At 40.7% G+C, this 13,646-nt stretch overlaps 1 protein-coding gene across 1 annotated transcript in view; it reads left to right on the top strand.

Annotated features, from left to right (window-relative positions):
- DGKI (diacylglycerol kinase iota) overlaps positions 1–13,646 on the top strand; it is a 114,575-nt gene that overhangs the window by 52,442 nt on the left and 48,487 nt on the right. The window contains 5 exon segments of the mRNA XM_035894057.1: positions 2,680–2,759; positions 4,595–4,639; positions 9,825–9,894; positions 11,945–11,985; positions 13,584–13,645. Coding sequence (XP_035749950.1) covers positions 2,680–2,759; positions 4,595–4,639; positions 9,825–9,894; positions 11,945–11,985; positions 13,584–13,645 — 298 coding nt within the window.

The raw sequence follows: 13,646 nt of genomic DNA on the forward strand, positions 1-13,646 counted from the left end.
ATCTCATAGTTGCAATCCCATTATCAATCATTAAGGAATTGGTTTTGTTTTCAAACAGCAGCTATTGTGAAGCGCTTTGAAAATCCTGGCTGCATGGTGTATTGTGCATACTTATTGTGCTTAATAATGGTAAATGTTCCCAGCCCTCATTTTTTTGCTGAAAGACAAATAATGGGTCTTGCAAAAAACCACACCACACAAAAAAAAACACCACAAAAAAACCATTGGCAAGCACACTTTAGAATATACTGTAGTGTTATCCAGTAATGACTTAAAAAGTTTTTCAAGTGAGTATGAACCATATGGAATGGAACCATTTGAGACCCACTTCGTGCACCTTATCCCTTAGGTAGCCATTGACCCATAAAGCCATAGCTTGTCCTAATTCAGGATTTCCAGGCAGCAAAAGTCACACGTCTCTCTTTAAGAAGAAGGTCACCCAGCCCAGAATTGTTCTGTGACCAGCAAGAATAGATGGGACATAATTTAATTAAACCTGTTCAGGTTGGAAAAGACCTTTAAGATCACCTTCTTCACTTGTGTAGATGAGGCCCATAAATGTCACTGCTAAACTATCTGTTGCATATTAATGTTTACTTTTCAGACATTTTGGTGGACTTCTTCAGAATTCCAAATGTTCATACGGTCCTTCTTCTTTGGGCTTTCAGGAATGGTGTTAGGTACGATTTCAGTTCTGTTTTACCTGTGTTGTTTTAGCAGGTCAAAACTCTGGTCCCCATTACATGCATCTACTCCTCCATGAAGGAAGGAATTCAATAGGAAAGAGACAAAATCGGTGATGACAGTTTATGAGCCAGTGGTGTAGCTCCCTAGTGCTCTGTAGCTATTGGAGGTGTAGTCTGCTGCAATTCACTTTTTAGTGTTATAAATGCATTTAACAAATGCTTCTTTCAGTAAGGGCTGTAGAGGGATCTGCTGAATTGAAACTAGATAGCCATTAAGTACTCTCTACAAAGAGCTTAAGGGTCTTCTGTCAGAGCAGGTTAAGCAATAATAAACACTAAGCAAAGAGAATCAGTCTGTAACACAGAGCGTCAGAGCACGTAAAACAAACCTCACGACTGACCCTCATTCTACTTGCTTGTCTCTCAGTCTCTGTTCTGTAAAGAAAAAATCTGGGAGGTCGCAGTGAGCACTGTTCCCTTCTGGCCTTTCTGAAAATGAGCAGGTGGATTGGCATCGTTATCAGATGTCAGCGTTGCTTCAGGAGAAGTGCGAGCTCCTCCCTTCTTCCGTACTCTTCCTGCCTATCCCTTCTTCATTTTCTTGTTTCTCCCTCCAGCTTTTATTCCCTGCTTCTGGTTTTCCTGGGTTCATAGCTGTTCTGCTGTTCAAACTGCTTCCCAAACACAATGCTGGCAGCACTGCTGATGTGTCCCCAAGAGCCCCGCGCTGGCCCCTGAGGCCTGTAATGACCTTGACTGCCGTAGGTGCTCCCCTATTCTCCTCCCTGAGACTACTCTGCTTCCCTTTGTGTCTGGGTGGGCCACAAAAACATAAGCCACGTTTCCCGTTACCTTTCAGCACTGTCTTATTCTCTGGTTGGAATGAAGAGCTCCCCCCATAGAGAAATATTTCTTCCTCTTAATCAAATTCTTTTAATCGGCAGGAGGGGCTGCAACACAGTTGTTTTTTCTATTTATCTCAGAACTGTCGCTGACTTTATGTTGCTTCTTGTTACCCAGTTACCGAAATTGTTTATGAGTTGATATTCTACTCTCCTTCTGGAATACTTCGTATGAGGATATAAATCTCTTTCCTGATGCTCCCCTACTTTTTTGGGCCATTGTTTGATTAAAGATCCTCCAGGGAGAAAAAAGAACTTAATTCAGTGATTCAGTTTTAGAAAATGAGGGACTCAAGAGTTTTCACTTGTTTCCTTTTTATTTAATGAGATCTTAGTAGGTAGCTCTCTTGGTACCTTCCTTGTGGGCTCACATACACTTTTTTTACTTTTGTTCTTTTTGTGGGTGTGTTTTGGGGTTTTTTTGGCTGCAAGAACAGAATGGTTGTGGAAACCTAAATCCCCTGTTATTAAAAATGCTGCCTGAAGCTGAGGGGAATTATTTCCAGTATTTTTATGAGTTCTCTTTTTTTTCCTCTGAGAAAATATGGAGATGCTGTGTCAATTTTTTGTGTAGATGGAATAATGTCTGTTTTGATTTGTAAGCAGCCTTACATCAAAACAACACGGTGCTGGACAGTTTTCTCTGAAACCAGGCTGTGACTTCACGCTGTGACTTTCATGACTTTAAATCATTTTTTGTAAACTTTTAAGAGTTCTGAAAGTCAAATATCACTCTCTTATTTCAATGTGTAATAGCACCTCCCTAAATTGTTCTGGGGTGTGTTCCTTTCTTTGCAGTTAATAATTGATGTTGACATCAGACAATGAAGTATACCATTTAACTGAATCTCTTTTAGCTTCTTCTGTATGAAAGACAGTTGAATACCAGAATCTTTTATAATTATCAATGGGTGAAACTCCTGATGAATAATATGTTTCTGCTTTTAAATGACTGTTAAGATTTAGATAGCAGAAGATTGTGAGGCCATTATTTTAAAAAAAAAAAAAAAAAAAAGAAGCATATTGCAAACCTTTTAAAGTTCAAGAGGCTTCAGTTAAAGGGTTTTTTTTTTTTGGTTTTGATTTTCCAGCCATTCCCCTAGGAATTATAGTGGTACGAGGAGATTGTGACTTGGAGACCTGTCGTATGTATATTGACCGTCTACAAGAGGTGAGGTTTTTGTGAATTCAAGTATCGTATAATAATCTGTATTATGCTTCTTTCAGCTCTGAGTGCAGAGGTCTAATAGTTGCAACAACCATGCGTTGCAGTTTGCCTACCACTGAAACCAAAACTTTAGAGTTAGGATATGATAATAAAAGCAGGAGTAGCACTAAAAATATTTTCTAAACGGGAAATGAAAAGTCATACCAATCCCTTTTAAATTATAACAGAAGTGACGTGGGTGGGTGTATTTGCTTCTCCTTGAATTGGAATGGAATTCCACAATTTGCCACATACCTTGCTGAAACTACACCAATTATCCATTAGAAAGTCTTATGTAAGGATAAACATTGTGGTATTTGAGCGGGTCTAACTATACAAACGTCTTTCTCTAATGCTGTCATGGAGTAATCTGAGACATCAGTAAACACTACAAATATCAGCTAGGTATTTCCAAATACACAGAAATATATGCTTATGCTGCTAATAACAATGTCGCTCTTGTTGTCTTGATCACCTTGCCTCGCGAGAGTTCATTCTACGATACAGTCTGGGAAATGAAGGATCCAAATGCCCCATTTCCTGAATAATTTTAAGCGTGTATGCATTTAGTGATAAAACTAATGGACTTTCATTAATATACTGTATTTGACTGGTTTTAATCTTTTACTGATATCTTTCAACAACATTTATAAGTGTGAGGATATTATGCAGGTTTCTGGATAGGTGGTCCAATTTATACAGGAGCTATGAACCTCATCACTCCCACTGAACTCTTCGGGAGCCACTGACTTCCCCATGGTTTTGAAACTCTGCACTTGCAGCTTGAATGTGGGCCTTAGTATCTGACTACAGGCTTTCACTTCTTTTGCATTTCAACCAGGATTACCTTCATCAAATGCATTTCTGAACATTCAGACCTGAGGTGTGGCTTTTATTATAAGACATAAGGCCATATTGTAAGGTGATGCATATTTGAGGTATTCGGTGATGGAAAATTACATTGAAATAATAGGGATGGTGTTCTCAGCAGGTTACTAATGTGATCTCAGACTGCGCTCAAACAACTTAATGTGGCCAGCATTGCGTGGAGAGTAGTTGTGCAGTCCTGGAGGAAGCACAGCTAGAAATTCTGGTTGAACTACCCATAGTGGTTGTGGAAGAACTGTGTTTCTCCAACCCTTTTCAGGGTTTGTACTGCTTATTTTTTGCTTAATTTGGCTCCGACCCATTTGCTGGTAATGGAAGTACCGAGGCTTTCTGCACTCTGCCAACTTGCATACCATCTGGGGAGCTATGGTCTGTAGGCCCGGCTTTTTGGTAGGCTTTGTCATGAGCTAAAACTATTTGACAAAATCTCTATTAAAATAAATTAGATTCCTGAACCCTGCTAAATACCAGGGTCATTCTGATATGACCTCCGTGACATGAGGTTGTCTTAAAACAAGGAGAACTGCCAGTGGTTTTCTTTAGTGCATTAATTACTCAGAAATATTTGCAAAAAAGATTTATGGATTTTAGCACCTTTTCTTTCATTTTACTGCTGATATTCTAAATGTAGGTAGTTGCCATGGAACAAACAGGTCTGTGACATAGTGAAGATCTGTTAACATAATCTGTATATTTTAAAACCTATTTTTTTCACCAGATGCATGCAAATCTAAACTTTAAGTGAGCTTTCCATGACTATTCTGTGTTGTTTATTTAATATACTTAAAACCAGTAAGAAATACTCACAAAATTATTTGTGTTTGCCCAACCACTTCAGATAGTAGAACCGCAAACGGCTCTTTTTACTTTAATTTTTGAAATCATTGGCATGTCTTTCATCCTCCTACTAGGACCTACAGTCGGTAACTTCAACTACGCAAAGAGTTCATTACCAGGTAAGATAAGCTTTCCTTATAGTATCAGAACAAGGGGAGGTTTAACAATGTGGACTGCACTCTTTGCCTTTGAACCCAGGTTTTCTTTTTGTTAGATACCCGTATGTTAGATGAATTTCTGATTATCATTTACCGTCAAATGTTGGAGGTTCATTTTGCTTTCCCTCAGACAATCCTTTTCCTTGCAAACCTTACGGAATCATCTTTAAAATTAGCACAGCATGATGATGTGAGTGGTACTGCAATAGCAGTGCCTTGGATATTGAAGTGAATGAGAGAATGTGTCCTGTAGGACAAATGATAAAAAATTGTTTCTCTCCCTGAGAAACTGAACAATAACATGTTGTATTGCATAGCTGTAGTACTAAACTCTATCACTGAGAAAAAAGGTGTGCTAGCAGGCCTGACCTCTTAATAATTCTGTGCACCACAGTCATCTACCTCTAGTTTAACATAATCTCCAGAGTAGTTTTTTAATCCATCCTGGGCGCAAATGTGTCTTTTGCATGTGACAAGCAGGTTCTAGTTTTAGGTGGCTACTTTTAAAAATTGGTCTCTTTGTGCGTTTTACAACTGTATTGTACAATTTATGCAATACAGAAGTTGGCTTCACAGTTGGAAGTATTTGTTCAAGAATGCGTATCTCTCTCACTAAAATAAGCACAGTGCTTAAATTAAGAGTAAACTGAGCCTACCGACTCCTGAGCTGATCTGACATTAGTGCAGAGACTTGACACAAACCATGGTCAGTTGGCCCAGCGCCTGGGATCACACGATAGGTTTGCATGGTATTGATAGCCTTTTCCTAGATTTAACAATGCAAATCTTGTTGGGGTCAGCAAGAACGAGTTCACTGAGAAAACATGCAGAGATCCAGCTGATGGAAACCCATTGTGGTGGAATTGCAGATAATTTCTTGGGGCTTCATGATTACCTGGGTGATACAGAATTCCAATTTGGCCAGCATGCCTGTAAATGCATTGAATGCAGGCAGACACTATGAGAAAATATAATTTGGCATGTTTTCCTGGAGTTGCCTCCTTCATACCAGTTCATGGTTTGTTTCAGCATTTCCCTGTCCAATTTTTAACCTCATATTTTTGACATTTGTATCACTCATTGCTCTGGAACTGAGTTTTAGAGCAGTGTTAGTGTCTAGTGAATTGGCTAATAAAACAGCATGTGTTGTTCTGTTCCACTCATTATAAATTAACCTAAGTGGCTGCTGACTGCTCCGTGCATAGGAAACCGCCCGAGGTAAATGAAGAACTAAGTCTGTATGTATGGAGAGGGCCAAAAGAGGGTATGAAATGTCAGAAATAAGCCCCATATTTGGCTCTACACTCTGCAGTTATAGCAGTATATAAATTAATTGCCTTGCCATCTCCTCTAGTGCACATCAGTGTGAAATCCCTAACACTCTATCAATTTTTTATGATGCTACATTTTGAATGCACACCCCTCTGTGTTTTGTCCTCAGTACTTGTTTATCCTGGATTCTTCAAATATTGGTTTATTCTCAGTGGGTCATTTCTACAAACTGTCTTGTTAGGTTAATTTGAGGTTTGTTCCATGTTGGTTGATATCCCTCTACATATTACAGAAAGGGGAAAAAGCAGGGGATAAAGGGCATGAATAAGGTGCTTGAGCTGACAGAACTGTCTTCTTACCTCACTAATAAGGTATCACAGGTACTTTTAGGTCTCGTAAATGCAGTTCTCTTGTGTGATTGCAGCTCAAAGTATGGGGAGTCAGCAGAAACATCATCAGCAAGCCCAGGTGCAAATGAGAAAAATTATGCTAGGGTTGTTTTTCATTCTGTTTTGTTTCTTTAATGAGGTTAATGCTTATAAAATATCATTCTCATGGTCCTGAAACTTCCCAGGTTAGTTCTGCAGTTGAACAGTAATGAAGTCTTGGAAAGAGCAGACCACAATATGCAATTTGTGACTTGAATTTACATTTACCAGCATTATCTCCTACCTTCATTTTCCCAGCATTATGTGCTCTGCTAAGTCTATGAATTCTTACTCATGTCTCCTCTTTGTATCATCTGCCTTTTTAGCATGCTCTGTTGTCTTCAGACATTTTCTTCCTTTTCTCCTTTGTATCCCAAACGTCACCTTTCTGCAAAACAGGGGGCTAAATATTAAGATACATAAAGCTTTGTGCATGTAGATAGAGAGACATTAGCAAACCTAGCGGATTTCAGAAAGCCCTTGACTCTCCCACGTACACCTCAGCTGCGATACAAGCAAACCTAAGCATCTCACAACTCCATAAGCCCACATTAGAGAAGGGCATAAGTGTATTTTAAAGATGATGCGTAAACCACTCAGATGTGTCATTTGGTCCCCATGTGCCAAAATAGCTCACTTTTTATGGAATGTTATGCTGTTGTTGCCTTCATCTCTCGTGTAATGCACAGAGGCTGGAGGCAAAACCTGTATATGAGAGCAAGGTTTACGGGATCAAGTAAAATCCTCGAGTCTAAATATGGGAGAGAATTGAGGCTGTTTTATTTTTATCAGGGTGGTTATAGATGCAGATATCATGCATCAGAAGATATATAGTTTTTTTCAATCAAGCAAAATCTGTAAGTTTCTGCAGTAATATTTCAGACAAGTTATGTTGCCAGGACTATAGCCAAACTCTAGGGCACTGAGGCGAGAACAGTTGGGATGTCTGGAAAGTCTTTGCTTTTCTGTCCTGGATAACCAGAAAGGAAAGTCTATAATAAATGGTTCCAGTCAATCCCAGAGGCAGAAGCTAATAAGACGAATCTTGCAAAAGCAGTCCTGATACCAAATGAATTAATAACGTTTTGTAGCAGCATCATGGCAGGTCCTGATATGCATTCACCTGGCATGACCTCATTTTTTCTCAGGTGGCTGAAGATGTCAGGGCTGCTTGAAAACAACATGTAGTGCATGCGGGCGTCCCGCCGACCGGGAAGCTGGGGAGCCAAGAACTTGTGCGTATCTGTACAACATCAGCATGACCTCATTTTTTCTCAGGTGGCTGAAGAAGTGTCAGATACCTTTATGTAAATCAAAAAGCAATGGCTGACTCTTAACTTATGAGGGCACTGATTGCTCTGTAATCAATTTGGAAATCGTTTTGCCCAGTCGGACTGAAATGACAACTTCCTTCATCATTCTTTGAGATTTTCCCCAGTTTGAAGAAAGCAAACTGCTTCTTCCCCATGGTCTTACTGACACATGCCCGGGCAGCTTGGGGAGTTGAACTGACGAAACTCCCATTTTTCTGTTGATATCTTCTTCATTTTTTTCTTAACTTTTTCTCACAGATGGCTACTTAGATAAATATTATTTGAGAAATACATTAGATTTGCAAAATAGTAAGATAAATCACTGAGAAACAACTGTTACTTCTAGGTTTTCTTAGTAATGTAAACACTGGGCAGTAAAAGCAGAGGAAATTATGTTAGAAACTGAACCTCTGAGAATCTGTATGAATATTCCAGATATGTGAGGCATGTTTGATATACCATAAACTTTCATTTTAACTCCGTGTTGGTGTTTCTGCACTTTTCCTCCTCTTGTATATGAAGCAACTTCACTTTCCTCCTTCAAGCTATGCACACATTGCCAGCTGTCTGAGGGAATGGTGGATTTTGTGTCACTTGGAGTCTCTCACTTAGGCTGGGTGCCTTTCTTAAAGGTCTGCTGTAGCTCAGGCTGGAGTGATGGATTTCTGTGTTGTGCTAGGGGTTATGTGTTCATAGCCCTGTTGTCCCTTCTGGCTGAAAACCCATGATTGAAATCTCTTTTTGGAACTCACTCTTTCAGCCAGCCTTTATTTTCTGGTATTGGACCTCTAAACTCCTGTTGGACCTGATATAGCTGTCCAGTTCCCAATATGAAAATCGTTTGTCTTGCATCCTGCTGTCAGGAAAGGTGCTGGGTTGTTGTGTGATACTCTGAGAAGTCCCAATGAGATATCACTGTATCCTGGTCTGTTTTCACTAATCGATGCCCATGTTATGAATATGTGTACATATACATTATTCACATTCTGTGCTTTCTGTGCAGAACAATACTTTTCTCAAAGGTACCTTTCTTCCCCATTGCTTCTACTTTTTCTTTTCTTGCCTTGGGATTTGGTACACCACTGTGTAGTATGATGTCTGAAGGAGGAGTAAAGTTTAATCTTGAGCTAGTCTGTGCCTGAATTTACATCATTTGCAGATGTGCTGATTTTACTGCTTAAGATGCAAATAAGGATAGAATCTGGCTCTATACAAATTTTGGGTGTGTACCCAAGATCCACGCTGTTGTGTTTTGTCCTGTGCAAATCTATTTGTGTTTAAACGTTGTGTCCTAGTAGCTTTAGGAAGTTGGCTGGCCATCCACTGGCAGCATGGAGCAGAGCCATGACCACCCTCTGCTTTCTGAGATCCCTTTTGCCTCTCCAGCTCAGTGAGGGCTGAAAAAGCAAGGAGCAGCCTGTTTGACTCCTTGGTGAGTACAGGTCAGGAAGGTCTTTGTTCCTCCCCAGCCATTTGGTTTGGTTCTTGAAATGACATCTGTCGGCTCCCAAGGAGCAGGCCTTTTTAGCCAGAATGGGAACACGTTGATGTAGGATGTCTGTTCGCTTGGCCAGCAGTGGTCCCCAGGTCTGCACTCTCTGTATGCTGGGTGCAGAGGATAACCCTTTTTTTTACCCTCATGTGCATTTGGGACATACCAGAGACAAGCAAAGTGGGAGAACGCTTTGAGCGGCAGATCGCTAGAGGCAAGGAAGGGGACAGGCACACAAGAAACAAACACAGTAATTAGAGTCCATGGTTGTTGTTTGATACTGGTGTGTATCTTTGACCTCTTTCACCTCTCTCTGTTCTTGTGTCCCCACAAATAAGGGGGGCTGCAGACAGCTGAGAAAGCTGGGTTTGATGCAAAGCTTTTTGGTATTGCTGAGCTGAAGGGAAGGGGATAGCTGAGGATGTGGCTGAAGCTAACTGTATCAGTTCACTCTTTTCTATATTACAGTCAAACCCTGATGTCAGTGAGAAGCAAATCCAGTGGGTTTGGGTTATGTAGGTTTCGCACATTGTGCAGTGTCAGTAGAGCAAAAAGAAAAAAGCAGAGACTAGAAAGTAGTCCTTTTTAGAGAAAAAAACAGTTCTTTTTTTTTTTTAATGTCATTTCCCTGCCCTATCCAGGACCAGGAAAGCTCTTTCCCCAGAGTACTTTCTGTTCAGAGGCTCTCTCCTAGATGGTGCTTCCTAGATGGTAAGTGTATCTCCCTTCTCTCGTGCCTAGCATGCTGCTTGCTTCTGGTGTGCATGTGAAGGATAGTGCATCCGAGAGTATTACTGCGGAGGGGAAGCTGTTCCTACTTGTTACCCTGAGCAGGGAAAAAAGGAGCTGAGTACCCCCCTTTCCCCTCTGAAAAATGAAACAGGCCCTTCATCTAGCAATCAAAATGTCTGCTGTAGCTTTCTCACCCCAAGGAGACACCTTCCTCTAAGGGTGATTAGACGTTTGGTGTATTAGTGTGTCCGCAGTGATGAGCAGGACTTACTGCATGGCATTGCCTGGAGCCAGAGTGCAGCTGGCTGTGGCAACACGCTGCTGCTGGTAAGGCTGTGTTCTTGGCTCTGGTTTCTCTTTAAGTACTGTAATGTTTAGGTGACGGAAATGTACCTTCCTTTCCCTGGGTTGTGGTTTAACCCAGCAGGCAGCTGAACACCATCCAGCCACTCGCTCACTCCCCACCTCCCCAGTAGGACGGGGGAGAGAATCAGAAAAAAAAGTAAAACCCATGGGTTGAGATAAAGACAGTTTAATAAAACAGCAGAGGAAAAGAACAATAATAATGGTAAGAGAATATACAGAATATACAAAAAAAGAGTGATGCACAATGCAATTGCTCACCACCCACTGACTGATGCCCAGCCCGTCCCCAAGCAGCAATCACTCCCTCTGGCCACCTCCCCCCCGTTTATATATTGAGTATGATGTCATATGGTATGGCATAGCCCTTTGGCCAGTTTGGGTCAGCTGTTCCAGCCCTCCCAGCTTCTTGTGCATCTGGCAGAGCATGGGAAGATAAAAAGTCCTTGTCTAGTCTAGGCACTGCATAGCAATAGCTAAACCATCAGGGTGTTATCAACATTCTTCTCATGCTAAATCCAAACCACAGCACTATGCCAGCTACTAGGAAGAAAATTAACTCTATCCCAGCTGAAACAAGGACACCCTGTAAGACTGCACTTCATGTAACTCCCTGGAGAAGTGGATTTGTACTTGACCCAGACTTTGTCAAAGCAGATGGCTTATCTGGGCTTTACATCAGGCTCCAGAGCACTGGAATTAGCAGCTAAAATGGTTGGCATCTGCTTTTGCAAAAGCTTCAGCATGAGGAGACTGAAATTTTTGTTGTTCTAAACAAAAAACAATTTCTCCTTGGCAATTTCTAATCACTCTTCTTTGTCATGAGGAAAATTGATAAAAACCATACTGAGAATCTGTTTGGTTTTTGGAGAAAGCTGGTGCGTTCAGTTTTTGTCTTTAGGGATTTGGTATTCCCCTGCAGTGCCAAAACCTACAATGCTACATCACTGTGCTCTTGTGTCAAAACTCCAGAATGAGCAAATCTGATTTCACTGGCCAAACTAAATGCAAAGCAGAAACAAAAAAAATTGCATCTGATGAAGCACATTGTAGGTGATAAAATAGTTCTGGGTTTAGTAATATAAATGATTTGGCAGTGACAAGATTCGTATTAGGTGGTTTATTTAGTGAATCTACCCTATTTACATGTGTTTTTCATGAGTAGCATAAATTTTCCTTGAGCATATTGGTAATTCAGAGTGAATATCTGTGGCCATGCATTTGATTTACAAAGAGCTCCCAAGCATGTTATTGTTCTTTAGATTCAAAATTTGAATTGATCCTATTGGAACCATCAATTTCATTATATTGCTTGCTATACTCTCATCAGCACAATTCAGCTATTTCTGTCACATATTTTAATGTAATCAATTTTTCTTTTAAGCCTGAAATCCATTTTGTACAATGTTTTTTTTTAGTATTTATTTTGAGTTAATGATTTCAATGAATATTGTTTTGTTAAGCCTCACCTTTAAATTCACTGTTTGATGGGATAGGAATATGGACATAATGAATGAATCCGATTATGTTTTTGTGAAACCGCTGTGACTTCACTGACATGGAGGTTGTCTTACGTGGTAGCGATGTTAGCTCAGCCCATCTTGTCCATACAGTTCTGCTCCGACCATTTTCTTCACTGCGGCTCTATTGTTTCTCTGTCTTGCAGCAACTTCTGCTGATCGTTTTTACCGCATTGACAGATCTCAGGTAAATCTTTATTCAGTTGCTGTTTCTGTAGGTTTTTTTTTTCTAAAGCTATGTCAAATGCAGCTTAAAATGATTTATCTGCCATTCCTCCAGTGTATTCTAAAATGCTACTGATGTCTCATGAAAAATAGAGAAAAAATTCTGGGCCATTTTTCAGTTGATGTAATTTACTTTGTTTCACTGAATTTTTATACCTGCTGACCATCTGCCCTTCTTTCTACTACCAATCTGATGTACAGGTCAGAATTTTCTACATTCGTCATCCTTATCAAGTCTTACTGAGGGCATCTGTGTGGCACCAGAGTATTTGAGTTTATCTTTTCACTGATGCTTTTAGTCACCAGAAGCCTTGATCCTGTGTGTGTGACATGAAATAGCTATGGGAATTACAGTGATGTTACAAGTTGAGGATTACAAACAGAACTGTATCAAATATTCCCAAGGAACCCCAAAACAGGGTGTAGCTCCATTAGATTTAAACCTGTAGTATAGATTTGACAATCTGAATGTATTTTTCTAAAAGACACTTTGAAAATTTTACAGAGCTTTTGATGCTTCTGGTTTGTAGCCAGAACAGGCCAATTAGCAACTCAGCATTAATTGCAAACTGTTGATGTCACACAGTGGTCATTTGTATCTGGTCCCCCCGAGAACCATGTAAGCTGTTTCTGAATCACATGAACATATGACTGTTTCCTAGCAAAAGCAGCTGGTGCTTTAGTTCAAGCAGAAGGAGCTGTGGCTTCAGTTCAGAGGTCCCACGTTCAGTGTCTGCATGTAGCCACCATGGGAATTCTTTGCACGCAGTCATATAAATGCTTTGATGAAGTTGTACTCTAACATTTGGAAAGCAAGGGTGAAGAAGATGCTGCTACACTGGGCGATGTGACTCTGTTTGGCTTATTCTGCATTCTTTTAATGCCTGACTCCGTACAAATGGCCATCTTTCCCCCCTACTCCTTTGCCCTGTGTTTCTGTAGGTAAAAGATCAGTCCTGTGTGATCATCCCAGCACACAAACGGTGGGAAGTTTCCTGCCCATTCACGTGCGTAGACAGGCCTACTCACACTCGGTGTTTTTTGAAGGACAATGAGCCTTCGGTGTCAGTAACAAAAAAGAAGGGCTGAGAAAGAGAACGTTGGTAAAAGAAATGTGAAACCAGAATGTACAAGCGATGGAGGTCTGGGAGAGTACCCCCAAACAATGAAAACTTCTGTCAGAGGGCAGACCTTAGCTGTTGGTCCTCATTTCGAAATGCAAACCTTGGCTTTTTGGGTAGACCTCCAGTTTTCGGCTGAATGACAGAGAGTCACTGAGGAGCAGCCTTTTAAGTGTTGCTGTGAGCGTGAAGCTTGCTGGTTGGGATTCTTGTTTGGCTTGAAAGCAACAAAGTATTTATTGGTGGCCTGAGTGGCGTTAGGTTTACTGTGTGTGTATGTGTGTGCATGTGTGTGCACTCAAATAAATACACAGAGCGAGCCCCATGAATGCTCTTCAGAGACCCTGATGTGCACCCAGCTTTCCTATAGCCAGCTGAGTGCTCTGAGAGACCAGCGATGCTGCAGGTTCATTATTTGTTCTTTGTATCACTCCAACAGGAACATTTGCACTTTGTGACGGAAATTTCGCAGGACGAGATTTTTATTCTGGACCCAGAGCAG

This window comes from Egretta garzetta, unplaced genomic scaffold (assembly GCF_000687185.1).
Source record: "Egretta garzetta isolate BGI_Z169 unplaced genomic scaffold, ASM68718v1 scaffold180, whole genome shotgun sequence".
Taxonomy (NCBI): Eukaryota; Metazoa; Chordata; class Aves; order Pelecaniformes; family Ardeidae; genus Egretta; species Egretta garzetta.